The sequence below is a fragment of the Balaenoptera borealis genome, assembly GCF_965194805.1.
Source record: "Balaenoptera borealis genome assembly, chromosome: 4".
In the NCBI taxonomy this organism is placed as follows: Eukaryota; Metazoa; Chordata; class Mammalia; order Artiodactyla; family Balaenopteridae; genus Balaenoptera; species Balaenoptera borealis.
The window spans coordinates 41,493,684-41,518,126 of record NC_138861.1 but is presented as its reverse complement, the minus strand read 5'-3'; the positions used below and the strand labels follow the sequence as shown (position 1 = coordinate 41,518,126).

General features: G+C 41.6%; 1 protein-coding gene across 16 annotated transcripts in view; it reads left to right on the top strand.

The window, feature by feature from the left end:
• Window positions 1–24,443, top strand: part of SH3D19 (SH3 domain containing 19) — a 180,400-nt gene that overhangs the window by 132,008 nt on the left and 23,949 nt on the right. For all 16 annotated transcript variants that reach the window (XR_014243599.1, XM_082388975.1, XM_082388978.1 and 13 more), the window contains 3 exons: window positions 5,711–5,818; window positions 17,796–17,911; window positions 23,454–23,515. Coding sequence is in view for 15 of the 16 variants with exons in the window: in XM_082388975.1 (XP_082245101.1) it covers window positions 5,711–5,818; window positions 17,796–17,911; window positions 23,454–23,515 (286 nt within the window). In the remaining variant the exon portion in view is untranslated. The remainder of the gene's footprint in view (window positions 1–5,710; window positions 5,819–17,795; window positions 17,912–23,453; window positions 23,516–24,443) is intronic.

Below are 24,443 nucleotides of genomic sequence, written 5' to 3'. Positions count from 1 at the left end.
GAAATTGCCTTCAGTGGACTGCTGAAATAAATTCTGGTTGCATCCATACAATGGAATACTGTGCAGTAGCTAAAAAAGAGGCAGACCCCCTATTATCCCCTACTATGGACCAACCGCCAAGATATTCTGGGTGAAAAATGCAAGGTATAGGTAGTATTCATGGTATTTTAGCTATAGTGTTGGTGTTAAAACACATATTTACATGTAAATATGCTGTGTCTTTGGAAGATGTATTAAAAATGCTAACAAAGCTTGTCTTTTATGAGGGAACTCCATCAGCAGGAGAGGATGGGGGAACTGGTTTTCAAATAGATGACCGTAAGCAGAATTAGGATGAAAGAAACTAGGAGACATAGCCCTTGTCTTTGCCACAGAGAAAGAGCTGCCCCCCACACTGTTCCTCAGCCTGTGAGGAGTAGAAATTTTAAGAGTAATAAAATATGATTTTTCTAAACAATTATATTATTCAAGGTTACAAATAAAAGCTAATTATTATGAACTAAATATGTCTAAATTAGACAAATTCAAAAATATGTTATCTACATTATTTCCTATTAAATAGAATCACTGAGGAGTATTAGCCAAAAAAAAGAGTTTTTATTTTTCTGGTTACTTTATGGAAAATTTTATGGCCATTATTGCCTTGAAAAAGCAGCTAAAGGGACAAGTATTTTCATATTTTTCCTCTTATTTCTTTTTTTTTATTATTATTTTTATTTTTATTGTTGGCTGCAGTGGGTCTTTGCTGCTGCGTGCCAGCTTTCTCTAGTTGTGGTGAGCAGGGGCTACTCTTTGTTGTGGCGCACGGGCTTCGTTGCTCCGTGGCATGTGGGATCTTCCCGGACCAGGGATCGAACCTGTGTCCCCTGCATTGGCACGTGGATTCTTAACCACTGTGCCACAAGGGAAGTCCCTCCTCTTATTTCTAAGTGATTTTTGTTTCAGTTTGTTTGGCAGGGGTGTTATTTCAGCTTAATTTTGTAACTTTTTTCATGTGATTGAATTTATTTTATTGGATTTTTTTTTCAGTCACAAAGTAACATATTTGCGGTAACAAGTCTAACAATATAAACATTTAGTAAAAGACAAAAATGAATCTCCCTCCAATCCATTCAAATCCCCAGAATAACCAGTGTGAACCATGTTGTATGTAGCTTTCTGTGCCTTTGGACATTCGAAACCAAAGCTTACAAACATGTACACATACATGTACTTCTTCCTGTTCTTTACAAAAAGTTTTACCTAACTGTACCCATTACGCAGCAGCAAAAATGTTTACCTAACTGTACCCATTACCCAGCAGCTTACTTCATTCATTTAGTAATGAGGTTTAGGGACTTCCCTCCAGGCCAGTAGACCTAAGTCTGACTCCTTGTTCCCTGATACCTGCCTGACATTCCCTGGTATGAGTGCAGCACAGTCAAATCAACGTTGCCCCTATTGATGGACACCACTACAAAAAATGCTGCGGTAAACACTCTTGTAAGTATTTTCACTTCTACTAGTGCTTTTATAAAGAAATTTCCAAAAGTGGGACTACTGGCTTAAAGATCATGAACTTGAAACATATTAACAGTACCAACAACCCAGTTTCCCACCTGGCAGTGCCAGGAGTTCCCAAACGTGAGGTGCCATCCTTGCCTTCTAGGTCGCCCACTTAACACTGCTGTTGGAGAAAAATACCCCTCTCATGAAAAGACGTAAAAAGTAAGCATACTGTGTAGCTAGAGGGAGACGCTCACACCATCATCAAGATGAAACACAGGCCTCTGGCTCCACCTTCTCACTGCAGTGAGGCTGTCTCTCCTCCCCGCTCGTCAGCGCGCCTCGTCTGGATGGCAGCCTGGGGCAGGGCGCGGACAGGCACAGGCCGAGCTCCCTGACTCAGGGCGCACAGCTAGGGGAGGTCGTTAAGCAGACCCACTCCTGCCAAACAGCCACAGTACCGGAACACTCAGACTTCCTTGCTTCACTGTATGGAGAAAGAATTTTTTTTTTCTTTTTTTTTGCAGACGTGTATACTAGAATAATTACACGTGATCTGAGTGCCAGTTATTAAAGAGCAGCTAATGATACTAAAAATAAAGACCAAGAAAGAGAGAGAAAGTGGGTAGCGAGGACACTTTGAATACTTTGTATTTAAGTTGTATCTTGCTACTTCAGTTTAAATCCAGCAGGTTTTAAAAAATGCCTGGACCCTTTAATGCGGTACTTGAGACCTGCAGGATTTGGGACGGGGTTCCCTGAGGCTAGTCCTCCAAGAACAAGCGCATTTGGGATCCCCCTGTGCCCAGCCCTCCAAGGCCACTGAGTGGCCTCTTTCTCCTTCTCTGCCCCCCTTGTTCGTGCTCTCACTCCTGGGATGTGAGAGAGACAGAGTGTACGTGGTATCCTGGCCCAGAACATCAGATGAGCTGGGAAACAATTGAAGAGATTCCACGCTCAAGATTTTCTTCTCCCTCCACACTCAACCCCCAGAATCACCAACTAAAAACCTATCCTAATAACCACCAGATTGTAGGGGCCCCAAGCAGCTGTTAAAGCAGAAATACCACTTGAATGGGAGAGCACAGTGAACAGTTATCAGCCTTAATCCTTTTCTTGAATTTTGGTCCTTTTCCCAGCAGGAAACAGAACCCTGAGAGGATGGGCCGTTACAGCCAAGGTTGAGGGGACGGGGGACGGTCAAGTCTCTGCAGCAGTGGGGGAAGGAAAGTCGCTCCTTGGAGGTCACTGGGTTCCAATGAGGGCCAAGGAGGCAGAGCAAGGGCAACGGCAGGGGAGAGAGACGAACAGGAAGGAAAGATATGCACACAGGAGAGATACTATGTTTCTGTGTTTGAATAAAATATATGCCGAGATTGGGGTCTTCAAATTCTTTCATTCTAGCTAGCATTACTCAGAACAGATGACACGTTCAGGGAGTTCAGTTTCAGGTAATGTGTGCAATAATGGGCTTTAATACCAGCCTACCTTCCCCTTTTTATCCATCAGCACTGCTGTTTCCTAAAAACCCAGATGTGTATTTTTCAGCTTGGAAGAACTGTTAGAATACGCAAAATCCATCTGTTGGAAAGAGGATCAGGGAGCCTCCTCTTCCCTCGCCGCCTGCACTCCTGTTTCACGCTGCAACCTGCTTCCCTTCTGACCACAGCTGAGGTTCCCCCTTGCTCTACATTTCCCTTTTTCAGTAGCATGTCTCACCTTCTAATATACCACATGAATCACTCAATATATTTATTGTTTATTGTCTCCGTCTCCTGCTGGAGTGTAAGCATCACAAGGGCAGAGTTCTTTGCTCTGTTCACTGACATATTCCCAGCATCTAGAATAGCATTTGATGTGTAGCAGGCACCCAATCAATACTGAATGAAAAACAGTGAAAGAGTAAGTTACAAAGAAATAGATATAAAATGATCCTGTTTGTGTTTTTCAAAATACCTACATAATAATACGTATGATACAGAAAAAAAATCTGTAGACAGATACACATATTTTAGATAATAATTACTACTGCAGGGATGGGATTACAGGAGATTTTCTATCATATATTTCTTTTTTTTTTTTAAGATCAACTTATTTATTTTTTTAAAAAATAAATTTATTTATTTTTGGCTGTGTTGGGTCTTCATTGTTGCGTGTGGGCTTTCTCTAGTGGCGAGCGGGGGCTACTCTTCATTGCAGTGCGAGGGCTTCTCATTGCGGTGGCTTCTCTTGTTGTGGAGCACAGGCTCTAGGCGCACGGGCTTCAGTAGCTGTCGCATGCAGGCTTCAGTAGTTGTGGCTTGCGGGCTCTAGAGCGCAGGCTCAGTAGTTGTGGCTCATGGGCTTAGTTGCTCCACAACATGTGGGATCTTCCCGGACCAGGGATCGAACCTGTGTCCCCTGCATTGGCAGGCGGATTCTTAACCACTGCGCCACCAGGGAAGTCCCTATCATATATTTCTTAATGTTTCCCATTTTTACAATAAATGTTACTTTTGAAATGAAAAATAATGCTATAACAAAATAAGTAGTTGACGAATTTCTTTAGACCTAAAAGAAGAAGCTTTGTTTGTTTTCTGGGGATATAGGTTACAATGGAAGAAAGTGATATTATTACAAGAGCCTTTTTTGAAAGTTTGATATTGTTTTGATGATGTTGAGTTGGGTTTTTGAGCACAGACAAAACTCGCCTCACTAATGAGCTAATAGACAGGTTTCCATAGAGGGGTCATCTAATTTTTTTTTTCTAACTAGCCTAATTATTATTTTACCTAGCATGCCATCTGGGGGCCTTACTTAGGTGATAGATAATAAACTTAAAATAGGATTGTACTTAACCGTCCTATCTCCCCACCTCGCACTGTTACTGGCACGTGGTAAGCAGACATGTGAGATCAAGTGACTAGTGAGTGGGTGATGCTCTGGTAGCAGGTCTGAGAGTCGGGTTGCCTGAGAGCTGGGTGGAAGGGAAGGGCAAGTATCAAGGAGCTGAAAGGCCTTCTTATCCTTAGCTGAGCTCTTCGTGTATCCTGAAAAGAGCTGGTCAGCAAAAGATGCTTTATTGAACTGCGGCTCATAACAGGCAGAACATAAATGCTGTTCATCACGGGCGCTGTGAAGTGCATTGTTTATAGGGAGTATCTCCCTACAGGCGAGATCCAGAGAACAGGTTCCGAATACAGTATGTATTCCTTCTGCCTCTTGTTGAATAAAGGCAAAAGCGGCCTCATGAGACCCTGTGCACTGTATAGAGTATGCATTATACAGCATTTGATTTTATTTTTGCTAATCTATTTATTTTTATGTTTTTCATCTTTTAAAAAATTTTTGGTCATCTTCCCAAACTACTAAAAAGAACATTTACATTAAAGAAAAAAAGACTATTCCTTTCAGTAAAAAACTTTGGTGGGGGATTTCTCTGGCGGTCCAGTGGTTAGGGCTCCACGCTCTCACTGCCGAGGGCCTGGGTTCCATCCCTGGTTGGGTAACTAAGATCCCACAGGCCTTGCGGCATGGCCAAAAACAAAAGAAGGAAGAAAAAAGTTTGGTGGTTATGCTTTTATTTAAAATACTGTCCCTAAGCACATACTGTCCATTTTAAATGAATGGGTTAAGATGGAGAATATATATCTTTGGCCCCAAATCAAATATTTGAAGGGAGATGTCTTATTTTATTTCCAGGATAAAACGCTTTCCGTTTTCATGTTAGCAAGGTGTAGTTTCACTTCACTACTCAATCTGAGTGTGCTGCTGCCACCCTCTGGCAGGGTGGGATGAGGGGTGGAATGAGGCCCAGGGTCAGCCCTTCAGGGAGGTTTTCCAATGCAGGCACAGGGGTGGAGCAAAGAGACCTTCCTTCCTGGGGGATCCGGGAGGCTTCACTATAGGGGGAAAATTGGCTGCATGTTTCAATTGCCCCTCATTTTCAGGCAGACACTTATGGAATGATTACACTCCTGTGAAAGATAGCTTCTACATAATTGAAGATTGTCCTGGATCTCTCTCATCAGAGAGCAAGAAAAGCCATATGAATTATTTACGGAGCGCCAAGTTATTTCCTTTCATGAGCCCTGACTTTGTTTTTGTCTCTGCAAACTGAGATTTTGTTTATCCATGAATAGTTTTCCCTAGGGCATGAAAAATATGACTCTTTAATTATGAATGAGGTTTTTTGTTTGAGTTCATGTTAACTAAAACATGCAAAATACACTGTGTTTTTCATTAGATCCCTTTCAGCTCCCCACAAGAATAGAACCAGCAAAGGAACGAGCAGTTCAACCAGCACCCACCAGGAAGCCCACTGTGATTCGAATTCCAGCCAAACCAGGAAAATGTAAGCACTTCTCTGCCTCATTTATTTGCTTCTCCAAGAGCCAGTGAGAAATATATCCTAATTTATCAGTCTGCTTTTGAAATTATGTATAATTGGCCACTTACTATTTTTCAGTCGAGAACATTTTTTTTAACATCTTTATTGGAGTATAATTGCTTTACAATGGTGTGTTACTTTCTGCTGTATAACAAAGGGAATCAGCTATACGTATACGTATATCCCCATATCTCTTCCCTCTTACATCTCCCTCTCATCTTTCCTATCCCACCCCTCTAGTTGGACACAAAGCACTGACCTGATCTCCCTGTGCTATGCAGCTGCTTCCCACTAGCTATCTGTTTTACATTTGGTAGTGTATATATGTCCATGCCACTCTCTTACGTTGTCCCAGCTTACCCTTCCCCCTCCCTGTGTCCTCAAGTCCATTCTCTGCATCTGCATCTTTATTCCTGTCCTGCCCCTAGGTTCTTCAGAACCACTTTTTTTTTTAGGATTCCATATATATGTATTAGCATATGGTATTTGTTTTTCTCCTTCTGACTTACTACACTCTGTATGACAGACTCTAGGTCCATCCACCTCACTACAAATAACTCAATTTCGTTTCTTTTTATGGCTGAGTAATATTCCATTGTATATATGTGCCACATCTTCTTTATCCATTCATCTGTCGATGGACACTTAGGTTGCTTCCATGTCCTGGCTATTGTAAATAGTGCTGCAATGAACATTGTGGTACATGACTCTTTTTGAATTATGGTTTTCTCAAGGTATATGCCCAGTAGTGGGATTGCTGGGTCGTATGGTAGTTCTATTTTTAGTTTTTTAAGAAACCTCCATACTGTTCTCCATAGTGGCTGTATCAATTTACATTCCCACCAACAGTGCAAGAGGGTTCCTTTTTCTCCACACCCTCTCCAGCATTTATTGTTTGTAGATTTTTGATGATGGCCATTCTGACTGGTGTGAGGTGATACCACATTATAGTTTTGATTTGCATTTCTCTAATGATTAGTGATGTTGAGCATCCTTTCATGTGTTTGTTGGCAATCTGTATATCTTCTTGGGAGAAATGTCTATTTAGGTCTTCCGCCCATTTTTGGATTGGGTTGTTTTTTTGATATTGAGCTGTATGAGCTGCTTGTAGATTTTGGAGGTTAATCCTTTGCCAGTTGCTTCATTTGCAAATATTTTCTCCCATTTTAAGGGTTGTCTTTTCATCTTGTTTATGGTTTCCTTTGCTGTGCAAAAGCTTTTAAGTTTCATTAGGTCCCATTTGTTTACTTTTATTTTTATTTCCATTTCTCTAGGAGGTGGGTCAAAAAGGATCGTGCTGTGATTTATGTCATAGAGTGTTCTGCCTATGTTTTCCTCTAAGAGTTTGATAGTGTCTGGCCTTACATTTAGGTCTTTAATCCATTTTGAGTTTATTTTTGTGTATGGCATTAGGGAGTGTTCTAATTTCATTCTTTTACATGTAGCTGTCCAGTTTTCCCAGCATGACTTATTCTCCATTGTATATTCTTGCCTCCTTTATCAAAGATAAGGTGACCATATGTGCATGGGTTTATCTCTGGGCTTTCTATCCTGTTCCATTGATCTGTATTTCTGTTTTTGTGCCAATACCATACTGTCTTGATGACTGTAGCTCTGTAGTATAGTCCGAAGTCAGGGAGCCTGATTCCTCCAGCTTGTTTTTCTTTCTCAAGATTGCTTTGGCTATTCAGGGTCTTTTGTGTTTCCATACAAATTGTGAAATTTTTTATTCTAGTTCTGTGAAAAATGCCATTGGTAGTTTGATAGGGATTGCATTGAATCTGTAGATTGCTTTGGGTAGTATAGTCATTTTCAAAATGTTGATTCTTCCAATCCAAGAACATGGTATATCTCTCCACCTATTTGTATCATCTTTAATTTCTTTCATCAGTGTCTTATAATTTTCTGCATACAGGTCTTTTGTCTCCTTAGGTAGGTTTATTCCTAGGTATTTTATTCTTTTTGTTGCAGTGGTAAATGGGAGTGTTTCCTTAATTTCTCTTTCAGATTTTTCATCATTAGTGTATAAGAATGCAAGAGATTTCTGTGTATTAATTTTGTATCTTGCTACTTTACCAAATTCGTTGATTAGCTCTAGTAGTTTTCTGGTAGCATCTTTAGGATTCTCTATGTATAGTATCATGTCATCTGCAAACAGTGACAGCTTTACTTCTTCTTTTCTGATTTGGATTCCTTTTATTTCTTTTTCTTCTCTGATTGCTGTGGCTAAAACTTCCAAAACTATGTTGAATAATAGTGGTGAGAGTGGGCAACCTTGTCTTGTTCCTGATCTTAGTAGAAATGGTTTCAGTTTTCACCACTGAGAACAATGTTGGCTGTGGGTTTGTCATCTGGCCTTTATTATGTTGAGGTAAGTTTCCTCTATGCCCACTTTCTGGCAGGTTTTTATCATAAATTGTTGTTGAATTTTGTCAAAAGCTTTCTCTGCATCTATTGAGATAATCATATGGTTTTTCTCCTTCAATTTGTTAATATGGTTTATCACATTGATTGATTTGCGTATATTGAAGAATCCTTGTGTTCCTGGGATAAACCCCACTTGATCATAGTGTATGATCCTTTTAATGTGCTGCTGGATTCTGTTTATTAGTATTTTGTTAAGGATTTTTGCATCTATGTTCATCAATTATATTAGCGTGTAGTTTTCTTTTTTGGTGACATCTTTGTCTGATTTTGTTATCAGGGTAATGGTGGCCTCATAGAATGAGTTTGGGAGTGTTCTTTCCTCAGCTATATTTTGGAAGAGTTTGAGAAGGATAGGTGTTAGCTCTTCTCTAAATGTTTGATAGAATTCGCCTGTGAATCCTTCTGGTCCTGGGCTTTTGTTTGTTGGAAGATTTTTAATCACAGTTTCAATTTCAGTGCTTGTGATTGGTCTGTTTATATTTTCTATTTCTTCCTGGTTCAGTCTTGGAAGGTTGTGCTTCTCTAAGAATTTGTCCATTTCTTCCAAGTTGTCCATTTTATTGGCATATAGTTGCTTGTAGTAATCTCTAATGATCCTTTGTATTTCTGCAGTGTCAGTTGTTACTTCTCCTTTTTCATTTCTAATTCTATTGATTTGAGTCTTCTCCCTTTTTTTCTTGATGAGTCTGGCTAATAGTTTATCAATTTTGTTTATCTTCTCAAAGAACCAGCTTTTAGTTTTCTTGATCTTTGCTATCGTTTCCCTCATTTCTTTTTCTTTTATTTCTGATCTGATCTTTATGATTTCTTTCCTTCTGCTAACTTTGGGGGGTTTTTGTTCTTCTTTCTCTAATTGCTTTAGTGTGAGGTTAGGTTGTTTATTTGAGATGTTTCTTGTTCCTTGAGGTAGGATTGTATTTTAATAACCTCCTTCTTAGAACTGCTTTTGTTGCATCCCATAGGATTTGGGTCATCACGTTTTCATTGTCATTTGTTTCTAGGTATTTTTTGATTTCCTCTTTGATTTCTTCAGTGATCTCTTGGTTATTTAGTAGTGTATTGTTTAGCCTCCATGTGTTTGTATTTTTTACAGATTTTTTCCTGTAATTGATATCTAGTCTCATAGTGTTGTGGTCAGAAAAGGTACTTGATACGATTTCAATATTCTTAAATTTACCAATCCTTGATTTGTGACCCAAGATATGGTCTATCCTGGAGAATGTTCCATGAGCAGAAGAAAGCGTATTCTGTTGTTTTTCGATGGAATGTCCTGTAAATATCAATTAAGTCTGTCTTGTTTAATGTATCATTTAAAGCTTGTGTTTCCTTTCTTTTTTTTTTTTTTTTTCTGCCTGTGTGGGTCTTCGTTTCTGTGCAAGAGCTTTCTCTAGTTGCGGCAAGCGGGGGCACTCTTCATCGCGGTGCACGGGCCTCTCACTATCGCAGCCTCTCTTGTTGGGAGCACAGGCTCCAGATGCGCAGGCTCAGTAGTTGTGGCTCACGGGCCTAGTTGCTCCATGGCATGTGGGATCTTCCCAGAACAGGGCTCGAACCCGTGTCCCCTGCATTGGCAGGCAGATTCTCAACCACTGCACCACCAGGAAAGCCCTGTGTTTCCTTATTTATTTTCATTTTGGGTGATCTGTCCATTGGTGAAAGTGGGGTGTTAAAGTCCCCTACTATGATTGTGTTACTGTCGATTTCCCCTTTTATGGCTGTTAGCATTTGCCTTATGTATTGAGGTGCTCCTGTGTTGGGTGCATAAATATTTACAATTGTTAGGTCTTCTTCTTGGATTTATCCCTTGATCATTATGTAGTGTCCTTCTTTGTCTCTTGTTATAGTCTTTATTTAAACACCTATTTTGCCTGGTATGAGAATTGCTACTCAAGCTTTCTTTTGATTTCCACTTGCATGGAATATCTTTTTCCATCCCCTCACTTTCAGTCTGTATGTGTCCCCAGGTCTGAAGTGGGTCTCCTGTAGACAGCATATATACAGGTCTTGTTTTTGTATCCATTCAGCCAGTCTGTGTCTTTTGGTTGGAGCATTTAATCCATTTACATTTAAGGTAATATAGATATGTATGTTCCTATTACCATTTTCTTAATTGTTTTGGGTTTGTTATTGTAGGCCTTTCCCCTCTCTTGTGTTTCCTGCCTAGAGAATTTCCTTTAGCATTTGTTGTAAAGCTGGTTTGGTGGTGCTGAATTCTCTTAACTTTTGCTAGTCTGTAAAGGTTTTAATTTCTCCATTGAATCTGAATGAGATCCTTGCTGGGTAGAGTAATCTTGGTTGTAGATTTTTCCCTTTCATCACTTTAAATATGTCCTGCCACACCCTTCTGGCTTGCAGAGTTTCTGCTGAGAAATCTGCTGAGCAATCAGCTGAATCCTTATGGGGATTCCCTTGTATGTTACTTGTTGCTTTTCCCTTGCTGCTTTTTTTTTTTAATTATTTGTTTTTATTTATTTATTTATGGCTGTGCTGGGTCTTCATTTCTGTGCGAGGGCTTTCTCTAGTTGCGGCAAGTGGGGGCCACTCTTCATCGCGGTGCGCGGGCCTCTCACTATCACGGCCTCTCTTGTGGCGGAGCACAGGCTCCAGACGCGCAGGCTCAGTAATTGTGGCTCACGAGCCCAGCTGCTCCACGGCATGTGGGATCCTCCCAGACCAGGGCTCGAACCCGTGTCCCCTGCATTGGCAGGCAGACTCTCAACCACTGCGCCACCAGGGAAGCCCCTCCCTTGCTGCTTTTAATATTTTTTTTCGTTGTATTTAACTTTTGATAGTTTGATTAATATGTGTCTTGGTGTGTTTCTCCTTGGATTTATCCTGTATGGGACTCTCTGTGCTTCCTGGACTTGACTATGTCCTTTCCCACATTAGGGAAGTTTTCAACTATAATCTCATCAATTATTTTCTCAGTCCCTTTCTTTTTCTCTTCTTCTTCTGGGACCCCTATAATTTGAATGTTGGTGCTTTCAATATTGTCCCAGAGGTCTCTGAGACTGTTCTCAATTCTTTTCATTCTTTTTTCATTATTCTGCTCTGTGGTAGTTACTTCCACTCTTTTATCTTCCAGGTCACTTATCCTTCTTCTGCCTCAGTTATTCTGCTATTGATTCCTTCTAGAGAATTTTTAATTTCATTTATTGTGTTGTTCATCATTGTTTGTTTGCTCTTTAGTTCTTCTAGATCCTTGTTAAACGTTTCTTGTATTTTCTCCATTCTATTTCCAAGATTTTGGATCATCTTTACTATCGTTACTCTGAATTCTTTTTCAGGTGGACTGCCTATTTCCTCTTCATTTGTTTGGTCTCTGGGTTTTTACTTTGCTCCTTCATCTGCTGTGTACTTCTCTGTCTTCTCATTTTGCTTAACTTACTGCATTTCAGGTCTGCTTTTTGCAGGCTGCAGGTTCATAGTTCCCGTTGTTTTTGGTGTCTGCCCCCAGTGGGTAAGATTGGTTCAGTGGGTTGTGTAGGCTTCCTGGTGGAAGGGAGTAGTGCCTGTGTTCTGGTGGGTGAAGCTGAATCTTGTCTTTCTGGTGGGCAGGACCGCGTCCAGTAGTGTGTTTTGGGGTGTCTGTGACCTTATTATGCTTTTAGGCAGCCTCTCTGCTAATGGGTGGGGTTGTGTTCCTCTTTTGCTAGTTGTTTGGCATGGGGCGTCCAGCACTGTAGCTTGCTGGTCGTTGAGTGGAGCTGGGTCTTAGTGTTGAGATGGAGATCTCTGGGAGAGCTTTTGCCGTTTGATATTATGTGGAGCTGGGAGGTCTCTGGTGGACCAATGTCCTGAACTCGGCTCTCCCACCTAAGAGACTCAGGCCTGACACCCGGCCGGAGCACCAAGACCTTGTCAGCCACACAGCTCAGAAATAAAGGGAGAAAAAGAAAGAAAGAATAAATAAATAAATAAATAAAATGAAGTTATTAAAATTAAAAAATTAAAAAATTATTAAAAATTAAAAAGTAATAAAAAAAGAAAGAAAGAAGAGAGCAAGCAAACCAATAAACAAATCCACCAATGATAACAAGTGCTAAAAACTATACTAAAAAAAAACCAACAAAACAAACAAACAAAGAAAGAAAAAAACGGACAGACAGAACCCTAGGACAAATGGTAAAAGCAAAGCTATACAGACAAAATCACACAAAGAAGCATACACATACGCAGTCACAAAAAGCAAAAAAGGAAAATATGTATATATATATATATATATATATAAAAGAAAAAGAAAGGAAGAGAGCAACCAAATCAATAAACACATCTACCAATGATAATAAGCTGTAAATACTAAACTGAGATAAATCTAAAACCAGAAACAAATAAGATGCAGATAGCAAACCTCAAGTCTACAGTTGCTCCCAGAGTCCCCTGCCTCAATTTTGGGATGATTCGTTGTCTATTCAGGTATTCCACAGATGCAGGATACATCAAGTTGATTGTGGAGATTTAATCCCCTGCTCCTGGGACTGCTGGGAGAGATTTCCCTTTCTCTTCTTTGTTTGCACAGCTCCTGGGGTTCAGCTTTGGATTTGGCCCTGCCTCTGCCTGTAGGTCGCCTGAGGGCGTCTGTTTCCTGCCCAGACAGGACGGGGTTAAAGTAGCAGCTGATTAGGGGGCTCTGGCTCACTCAGGCCGGGGGGAGGGAGGGGTACGGAATGCGGGGCGAGCCTGTGGCAGCAGAGGCTGGCGTGACGTTGCAACAGCCTGAGGCGCACCGTGCATTCTCCCTGGGAAGTTGTCCCTGGATCACGGGACGCTGGCAGGGGCAGGCTGCACAGGCTCCCAGGAGTGGACATGTGGATAGTGACCTGTGCTTGCACACAGGCTTCTTGGTGGCTGCAGCAGCAGCCTTAGTGTCTCATGCCCGTCTCTGGGGTCCGCGCTGATAGCCGCGGCTTGCGCCCGTCTCTGGAGCTCGATTAGGCGGTGCTCTGAATCCCCTCTCCTTGCACACCCCGAAACAATGGTCTCTTGCCTCTTAGGCAGTTCCAGATGTTTTCCCGGACTCCCTCCCTGCTAGCTGTGGCGCACTAGCCCCCTTCAGGCTGTGTTCATGCAGCCAACCCCAGCCCTCTCCCTGGGATCTGACCTTGGAAGCCCGAGCCTCAGCTCCCAGGCCCCATCCGCTGCAGCGGGTGAGCAGACAAGCCTCTCGGGCTGGTGAGTGCTGGTCGGCACCCATTCTCTATGAGGGAATCTCTCCGCTTTGCCCTCTGCACCCCTGTGGCTGCGCTCTCCTCCATAGCTCTGAAGCTTCCCCCCCGCCACACCCCTCATCTCCACTAGTGAAGAGGCTTCCTAGTGTGTGGAAACTTTTCCTCCTTCACAGCTCCCTCCCAGATGTGTGGGTCCCATCCCTATTATTTTGTCTCTGCTTTTTCTTTTTTCTTTTGCCCTACCCAGGTACGTGGGGAGTTTTTGCCTTTTGGGAAGTCTGAGGTCTTCTGCCAGCGTTCAGTAGGTGTTCTGTAGGACTTGTTCCACATGTAGATGTATTTCTGATGTATTTATGGGGAGGAAGGCGATCTCCACGTCTTACTCCTCCGCCATCTTGAAGGTCCTCCCCTCGAGAACTTTTAAAAGCAAGTTGTTTTCTCATAATTCTTTAGACAATTAGTACAGCAAATTTGTTTATTTTTTATTTTTTATTTTTTTTAGTTCATTTTTGGCTGCATTGGGTCTTGCTGCATGCAGACTTTTTCTAGTTGTGGCGAGCAGGGGCTACTCTTCATTGCGGTGCTACTCTTCTCATTGCAGTGACTTCTCATTGCAGTGACTTCTCATTGCAGTGACTTCTCTTGTTGCAGAGCAAGAGCTCTAGGCGTGCAGACTCAGTAGTTCTGGCACATGGGCCCTAGAGCATGCGGGCTTCAGTATTGCAGCACACGGGCTCAGTAGTTGTGGCGCGCGGGCTCTAGAGCGCAGGCTCAGTTGTTGTAGCACATGGGCTTAGTTGCTCTGCAGCATGTGGGATCTTCCCGGGCCAGGGCTTGAACCCATGTCCCCTGCATTGGCAGGTGGATTCTTAACCACTGCGCCACCAGGGAAGTCCAGTACAGTAAATTTGGTTTTTACTTCTCTTTAACATTGTCTTAGACAGAGAGAATAGAGGGAGGCTGAAACTCAGAGTAATTGTAATATCGTATGTTAGTGCCAGTAGTAATGATTTGGTAGGAAAGTTTTGAAACTGATAGCAAATATAGTTGTATATGTCTGTCAGGAGTGTATTATTCCAGTAAGCATAATCTAAATATAGCTATGTGTGAATTGTCTGAAGAGGAGTAACCAAGAGTTATAAAAACATAACTGTGTATAAAAATATTATTTTAATTAGTATAACACTACGTTTTGATACACTTCCTTACTTGATTTTTCAGTGTTACAATAAATGAAATTTTGGATGAATTTTTTTTAATAAGTACTGCAGATACATCTGATATTATCATAAGAGAGAAGCCAAGAGGGCCAGAACTGTTTACCTTAGGCCCTAGCGATTAGAAAAAGCGTGAGTATGTATGCACGTGAATGCACATACAGTGGTTTCCAGAGCAGTTCCTGGGTGATCACACAGCTTTCTCTGTGAGCCTCTGCTTTCCTTTCATTTCCTTTAGTGCTTTTGCATAGCCCAGTTGCATCCTTGCCTTTGTCTAACGAGATTCTGCCACTCCATTCCTGCCAACAGCAGAGCAAGTGTCCCAGTCCTTCACCTGCAGCATCCCAGGGTTACACTGCAGGCATACCCTGGAATGCCATCAAACTTAGTTTAGGGGTTTGGCTTCTCTATAAAATACTACCTAGAAGAATCATATTGGTTTTAGTCTCTTGATGGTTTTATTAACTGATGGCTCTAAGCCAAGTAGTGAGAAGATTGAACGGAGTTTCTATGAAGAGTGAGGAGGAGAGAAAGTCAAAGGTACCAAATCCTAGTGGGTTCTCGCTTCTTAGGAGCTTATATGGTAGTGTTAGACTGAAGAACTGGTCGTACGTTCCTTTTGACAGCATTATATAGCCCACAGATCAGTGACAGGACAGCTCATAGGGTTGTCGGCCTGCTCACTGTTACCTTGTTAAAAGTATTTGGGATTTTAATAAGCTACGTGAGATAGAATGATAATAAATATTACCTGAAGCTCATGTGGCTTTAAGTAATACAACTTTTACATTTAAATGTATTCTCCTGTTGTGTCAGGGTCCCCCAGATCCCCGTGTTTGATGATTTGCTAGGAGGACCCACAGGATTTAGCATATAGTTGTATTCGTGGCTGTGATGTATTATAGCAAAAGTATGCGAAGCAAAATCAGCAAAGGAAAAAGGTGCCCGGGGCAAAGTCTGGAGGAAACCAGCACAAGTTTCTAGGAGTCCTCTCCCAGTAGAGTCACACAGGGTGTACCTAACTCCACTCAGATGTGAAACGTCAATCAGGGAAGCTCATTAGAGACTCAGCACCCAGGGTTTTTGTTGGGGGCTGGTTACATGGACACCTCTAGGAATTATGGCATGTACCAAAATGCCAGATTTCCCAGAAGGAAAGCAGGTGTTCAGCATAAACCATATTCTTTTGTTTTATCAGTTCTAGAAATGGTGCGAAGCTTCCCAAAATCCAAGTTCCTAGGTGCCAGCAAGGACCAACCTTGTAACTCAGGCCTGCTATGTTTACTCTCTTCTACACACTTATAAATTGGATTAATAGTCCTGAAATCCTGAGAAGGGTATATTGAGAAAGCACCTTTATTTATTATCCTGACAAAACTCCAGGAACTATTAGAAAGCCCAGTTCTGTACTGCTATATGTGAGAGAACTGAAGTGCCAGTTCCTAGAGAATTCATTCTATTTATATCAAAAACCAGTTCCCCAGAATTTTATTATTACGATTATTAAGCAATGCATATATTGCTGTGGAGGAAAAAAAAATAAGACTTTTGGTGTCCAAAGAACTTGGAATGGACAAGAAAAAAAGGAACAGCTTTGTGGTGTAAAACTCCTTGCTCTGAACCTGTCAGCTTCTTCCCCTGGGGACCTGTTTCTTCTGACTAGGATGTCCTTTCCCCAGATCTCTGCATGGCTCCCTCCTTCACTGTTCCTTCAGGTCTTTGCTCAAATGCCACTTTTCTCACTGAGCACTCCGCTGACCACATAGTTTGAAATTGAAAATCTCCACCTCTCCCACATACCCACACCAGATAATTACTATGTCCCTTCCTTCCCATAAGCTATCTCCTCTCTGCTTTCATATTCTTACTGCTTTGTGCCCTTCAGTAAGGAAGCTGCAGCACAGAGAAAATCTTCAAGATGGCGACTGAGTTGGACCGTCCCTGTGTGTGTCTTAATTCCCCGCGCAGCACTGCCTCTCAACTAAGAACACTCGTCTGTCTCTAAATCATTGTTTTCCTAGGAGCTGGCCTGGGTATTTTTCCCCTTTTGAGAGTGTTTTCCTGTCTGTGGATAAAACAGGAAACCTGACAAATCATCCTCTTGTTTTGTTATAGGTTTTTCATGTGAAATGGAAGCAGAGAGTGTTCATTTGAATGGGAAAAATTCCTATCTCCTTTAAATGTCCAAACCAGTAAAAGGTGGCTTTAGCCTCCCTTAGTATGTTACAGTCATCCTCTCTCCAAGTGTTTTGCACACAGATTTTAATTAGCTGTCACTAATTAAATCTGGTCATCTTTGTTTTCTTTTTAAAATAAGTTGGGAGTGCACTATTTCTGGGTTAAGGATGTAGTTTGGATGTAAAGATATTGATTGCTTGTTAAAATGGGAGCAATTAAGCCCATTAATCTGGAGCTAATATATTAGAAAACACATTTAATTATTTGGATGGGGGAGGGTTGGATACACTACCTATTAGGAAGCAGCATGCCTTACTAAAATGAGTACAGGCTTTTGGTTTCAAACCCTTCTGACCATTACTAGCATTAAGACCTGGCTAGCTCATTTATTTTCTTCTCAGCTTCAGTTTCTTCATCTGTAAAATGGGTAGGATATTATCTAGTATAGTGCTGTCCAGTATGGTAGCCAATAGCCACATGTGGCTACTGAGCACTTGAAATGCTAATGCAACTGAGGGACTGAAATTTTAATTTTATTTTATTTTAATTAAGATTTAAGTTTAAATTGCCACGTGTGGCTACTAGCTAGTAGACTCAACAGATCTAGCACTTAGATTGAGGTTGGTTTGGAGAAATGTATATGAATAAAGTGCCTTAACTTAATGCGTGGCCCATAGAAGGTTCTCAACAAATGCTGGCTTGCTGTTGTAATTATTTAGTATTATTTTTAATCTCTATAAAACATTTGGTAAAATTAACTGATGCCTACTAACTCATCAATTTTCTGAGGTTTGCCAGAAGATCTTTCTCATTTGCTTAGCTATCCATTCTTTGTGTGGATCTTTTACAATAGCCATTTTCCTAATAGGGAACCAAGCTGTAATCATTTCATCCCTTGAAACCCCCGAAGACTAGAAATTATTGATTAATTAATTACTGCTATTTTTCCAGGTTCACATGAGGAGGATCCACAAAGCCCACCTCCTCTCCCTACTGAAAAACCTATTGGAAACACCTTCAGCACAGTATCCGGAAAACTCGGTAATGCTGACAGAACTAGAAACTTGGTAAGTGGTCATTATAGGTAATCTTAGGTTGAAGACTAAGCTATGCGCTAATTTTAAGTAATCAGCTGATGTCTAAATTATTTTACTATTGGCCAGATAAAACCAATTTCTAAGCTCCATGTACTTATTTAATATTTTTAAAATTCCTGTAGAATAAAAGAATTAGGCTAATTCATTGTACTTCATCATAAAATAATTTGCCCTATACCAATATTATGGCATTCTTTTAAATAGCATTAATAATGAGGAAGTTATTGAAAATCTCTAAAAACCTTTAATTATTGTGGAAACAGATTTAGTTCAATTATCAGGTTTTATTTAAAATACCAATTTAGGGACTTTCCTGGTGGTCCAGTGGTAAAGAATCCGCCTTACGATGCAGGGGACGTGGGTTTGATCCCTGGTCAGGGCACTAAGATCCCACATGCCACATGCGGGGCAACTAAGCTCGCGCACCACAACTACTGAGCCTGCGCACCTCAACCAGAGCCCGTGTGCCTCAAACTACAGAGTCCACGCGCCCTGGAACCCGCGCGCCACAACTGCAGAGCCCATGCTCCCTGGAGCCTGCGTGCCACAACTAGAGAAGAGAAAACCCACACACCTCAACTAGAGAGAAGCCCGTGAGCCGCAACAAAAGATCCCGCATGCCTCAATGAAGATCCTGCATGCCGCAACTAAGACCCAATGCAGCCAAAAATAAATAAAATAAATAAATAATAAATAGATCTTTAAAAAAATAAAATAAAATAAAATACTGACTTAGTGACATAATTTTAAGATAATTATCATAAGAATTTGTTCATCTGAAATTTAGGAGAGAAGCATTTTTTAAATTTAAAAAGTAGTGCTTTATCATGTACTTGTTAACAGATGGTGGTAAAAGTTTCTTTTTTAATTTCAACCTCAAAACTGTTTTTCCATACTTTTTGAAATTCCCATGTGATAGATTATCTTTAAGGTTTGTTTCAAAAGAAACCAGTTCTTAAAGTCTTTGAGCCAAATTTTCAGTTCAAACTTCATAATAGTTTTATATTTGTGCATTAACTATGCTATTATACGTGCAAACCCATCTAATCATCTAGTGAAGAGAAATTTATTTGAAGGAGACATTAAATTGAATTAGCCAATGTCAAGTTAATGAGATTTTTCTGTAGGCTGAATTAAAATTTAGTGATCACTTGCACTTCAAAGTACTTGGTAATAAATTTTTATTAAAACTGGGCTAGGAACTTCCCTGGCAGTCCGGTGGTTAAGACTCCACGCTTCCAGTGCAGGGGGTGCGGGTTTGATCCCTGGTCAGGGAACTAAGATCCCACATGCCGTGCAGCAGAGCCAAAAAAATTTAAAAAAAACTGGGCCAAGACGACCCAAAAGAGGATGATAGGGCTCCCACCATACTATTGTTGAATGGGAAAATCCCAAATTTCCACGGAGGAAAAGTTACTTGAGAGGGTTACTGGCTTCTACTCTAAAGGGTTGTAAAGAAGAATGAGAGGCTGATGAGTAGGCATACACAGCATTCACTGAGTCACGTCATGGGCTTTGGAAACCCATAAAGCTCTATTAAAATATTAAGTATTATTCCATTTGGTGTTAAGCAGTCCACAAAGCAACTCCAACATTTTAGAAAAAACAAGGAAAGGAAGTTAGAATAAACTAAGCCATCTGGAGAGGGACCCTATTCATAACTGTTTGTATCTCACATGAACAACATGAGGGAATTCCTGTCCTGCGCTGTTTACAAAGGGTGGGGGCCGGAGGGGGGCGCGGTCAAAGCACTCTGTGCTGTACTGTAATGAATACATACCCTAATAGACACACTGGGTCTGAAGGAAGAAGAGGAGAGAAAAAGACCACAAGTTAAATGATTTGGCTGAAGTCATGCACTTAGATTTCCAGGGCCCAAAAGTCAAAACTATGCCTGAGAAATTCCTTTGGTTTTGAGAATTACAATTACTGAGTGAATTTTATTTCTTTTTTTTTTTTTTTAACCCTTGTGTTGAGGGCTGACTTTCAATAGATCGCAGCGAGGGAGCTGCTCTGCTACGTACGAAACCCCGACCCAGAAGCAGGTCGTCTACGAATGGTTTAGCACCAGGTTCCCCACGAACGTGCGGTGCGTGACGGGCGAGGGGGCGGCCGCCTTTCCGGCCGCACCCCGTGTCCCAGGACGAAGGGCTCTCCGCACCGGACCCCGGTCCCGACGCGCGGCGGGGCGCGCCGCGCCGCGCCCCGGGGGACGCGGGCGGCGGCCCGCCGGTGGGGACAGCGGGGGACCGGCTATCCGAGGCCAACCAAGGCTCCCGCGGCGCTGCCGTATCATTCCGCCTGGGCGGGATTCTGACTTAGAGGCGTTCAGTCGTAATCCACTGAGTGAATTTTAGATCAGAGGCCAGAAAGGCTTCAGGTGTTAGGGAGGGTCTCTAGAAAGAGTGCTTCGCCGCTGTGATGACCCATGAGGAAAGGCACGGTCTTTGAAAGTTGTGTCTTCTGACGAGGCACAGGACAAAGACCCTTGACTATTTCTCCTGCCTTGAGTGCCGGGGAACTTTCCATCTCAGGACAAGGTGGCCGTAGCTGCAGAATCTCACTTTCTTCGCTTAAACGATAAGGGAATCCAGGGTGAGGAACATCAGGAGCCACTGGCGCTATTCTGTCAGCAGGAGCAGACGCTTCTGTGGAAACCCAAGGCTCCCAGAGCCTCCCGCAAGCCGGCTGCCAGCCGGTGCCAGAGGAGAGTCAGGGGACGCTGCCCAGAAGGTGGAAGGAGTCACAGCCGCAGCACAGGAGATGGCTAATGAATTCAGGACGTGAGAAGTGGTACCAATTCCTGGAGAAAAAAGAGAAGGCACATCTACAGAGGCTGCTCAGTGATTCCAACAGACAAGAATGTGGTTTTGGAAGAAATATCTGTTTTTTGAAAAAACAAAACAAACAAAAAAACGGGGAATTATTTTGAAATTAGAATATAAGAAACCATTCCAAAGAACATGAACAAAAAGATGGCATCTGCAGGGCAGTACAAGCCGAAAAACCAACTTCACCAGGAGCTAAAATGCTTACCCGAACACACCAGAAGCCAAAGTTCACGGATGTCAGAGCTAGAGAAAAAGTACAAAAAGCAGGTACAGAGGAGCTCCATTCTTGTGTGGACTATTGAAGAGCAGGAAATCCCTAATCAGTAATCTTCCAAAGACTGTCACCAGAACCTGCACACAAACCTGGACTTGAGCAAACACGAGACAGTGGCTCCTGCAGGAACCAAGCCCCTGCTCAGTATTTGACGTGTGTCAGGTGCAGCAGTGCCTTTTGGAATGTGCCTAACAGTCCCGGGGGATTTGAGTGTGCTGCCTTTTTTTCTGATTTATTTTTGCTCATTATAGAAAATTGAGAAATTAAAAATATATTTAAGATTCTCCATAAAAGTAAAACCAATCAGAGAAAACTAGATTTGGTACAAGATTTGGATTATATGGTATGTGTTTATTAAAGTACATCATCTATAACTTTCCATGTCAGATTTATATATCTATATTTTTAAAAATCTTCCCTTAATTATTAAGGTGTCTAACAACTGTAATTTTGAGGAAAGCTATAAAAGTTCCTACCTATCTGCTAGAGTGTTTTTCCCTTTGCTTGTTTGTTTTAATTTTAAAGGCAGCCAAAGAAATAAATGAGTTTTTCAAGTATCATGCAGTATTTGTCAGGGGGCACATAGGCAACAGTGTATTTATAAGGCATGGATGATAGTCTGGAATATTGCAGGGTTTATGAGCTGGTGACTTGCCTCACTACATTAACTGAGTTCATTAGTGAAACCAAGTTTTAAGGGCAAGCTTAATTTGTTTTTCAAAATGGGATTATAAAACATTGAAACATATTCAAGTGATCGCAGTGATTAGCAATTAATCATTTGGTATTTAAGGAAAACTTGTAAATATTCAGTTTGAATTAAAAACCATAGAAGAGAGTTTTAGCTCATTTGTAAGATAAGAAGGGGGAAAACAGCCTGAATTAGCCCAAAGATTTCCAAGCTATAGTTAAACCTCTTTTACAAAAAAAGGCAGTATATGGGCTTCCCTGGTGGTGCAGTGGTTAAGAATCCACCTGCCAATGCAGGGGACACGGGTTTGAGCCCTGGTCTGGGAAGATCCCACATGCCGCAGAGCAACTAAGCCCGTGCACCACAACTACTGAGCCTGCGCTCTAGAACCTGCGAGCCACAACTACTGAGCCCGCGTGCCACAACTACTGAGCCCGCATGCCTAGAGCCCGTGCTCCGCAACAAGAGAAGCCACTGAAGTGAGAAGCCCGTGCACCGCAACGAAGAGTAGCCCCTGCTCGCTGCAACTAGAGAAACCCCGTGTGCAGCAACGAAGACCCAACACAGCCAAAAATAAATAAATAAATAAGATAAATAAAATTTTTTTTAAAAAAAGGCAGTATAATTTTAAAGAGCTGGCATTTTTCCCTCTCAGGTGGTCTTGGAGAAATATTATTTCCTGGAGGTCAGTGGTGAGGGCTTAGAAAGTAGGAAAGGTTAAAAAAGAGACTCAGAATTAGAAGGATTTAGTGAGGACTTTTCCCTAAAAAACAGAAGTCTTGGCTTTAAGATCCTTTGACTTCTCATTCAACAGAATATCTGAAAATGTTTTCCATGTATTATACTCATTTCCCAATCCCTGGACCGTAACATGTTCAGAAAACCTATTTAATTAGCACAGTTTGAACCCCTTCTGAAGAAATCTTCCTGTTGACCCCCATACTTCCAATTTCTCTCATCTACTTTCAGGCCAAAACATTCCAACTCTCCCTATCTTTTGTTTTTCACACTACCCACCCTTTGCTTTTTCCTACAAAATTCTTCTCAGCACATCCAACCCCTTTGCTCTAGTGGCACAAGCTGAGCTCTCTGCTTTCTCGGGCCTTTTCTGTTCTTCCTCACATGCCTTCCTTTCAGGCCGCCCCTTAAGCTTCTGTTGTGTTCCACCTCCGTCCAGTTCAAAACCCACCACACAATGTGGAAACCATCCAGTATGAGAGATCTGCCTGTTCTAAGCAAAACGAACTGGTCACCACTTCACTTACTATGTGTTTAAACTTAGGAGCACTGCATATCTTAAATGTTGTCATGGGATAAATAAACGCCATATTTTTAAAAAATTCCCTGTGGTGTCTGCTTAAATTGCTGCTGTGTGACCCAACATGATTTAAACAGCATCCTTAATTCCTCAGAATATGCTGGGTGTGTAACCATGCAGTGCAGTTGGTTGGGCCGCTGTCCACAGTAGCAGGACACCCCCCCTCCCTGCCCGGCCTCTTCCTCTCTGTTTTCACGTGCATTGTGACATGGACAATGTAGCTAGGAATGAGAAATGAGTTAATATTGCTTAAGACTAAAAAACTCTTTTAATCTCCTTTCTGTAACTCAGCTACATTTCCACTTTATAGATCCAGCCAAAAAGTTGTCCATAATTCCTCTTGAAAAGCTCTTGTTTCAGATTCATCTTAACTAAAAATCATTCTCTGATACTTGCAGGAATCTGACCATGCTGGTCAGTCAGGAGGTTCTGTGCGAGGACCCCCAAGGTTGCCACCGAGGTAAGTAAACACGGGAAAACTTCTAAAAAGTCAGTTAGAGAAAAACTAATGACTCCGAGACTGGACTCTCTTTTCTATCACGAAAACTGAGTGTCGCTGGCCTTCCATCTTCTTCTAGAGATACATTTAACTCACAAATTCACCCAGGCCACTAGCCCACAGTCTGCTTCTGACAGCAGGTGTAGGAGTCTCTGCTCCTTTTTTTAACGCAATCCAAAAACTCACAGAGCACACACATGGATATCTATTACCTTTCCTCAAACAAATGAACAAGACTCCTTTCTGAACCTAAAACACAACTCCACTTCTGGAATACACACGCGCATATACACACACATACATACATACATACACACACACACTCGCTCGCTCTCTCCCTGTTACCAGAAACCAGCCTGGTTTTTGGCATTTCCAAAGGGAGACAGGCCTCCTGAGCTCAGAGGTGACCAGCCCTCCTGAGTTCCAGGGCTATTTAGACAAAAAACTGTGACGTTATCAGAAGACATTACTGTGTTGGAAGTTATTTTTATCATAGGGATTAAGGAAAGGCTTTCAAAGTAATAATTGTCCTGTCCCATTTTCAGAACTAGCTTTCTTTAATCTAAATTAGTGTTTTAATAATGATTCCTATAACATGAATATTAGGGGAGTTTGACGTACCTTTTCTAATCATGTACAAGACTCCATCACATATACCTGATATCTTATTATAAGCTTTTCATCTCAGACTTTGGTAGAAAGTGCTTAGTTTTCTGAAACAGTCATGGTGTGTTTAAGAGCAAATGGGGCCTTAGAGAGCTCACGATAGTAAATGCTTGTTTGTCTTGAACTAATGAATCTGTAGTGCAAGATAAGGGGAAGCTGGAACATCATGGCATTTCTTCAAATAATATAATGTTTAATGCAGCAGTCATTTGCTAAAAAATAG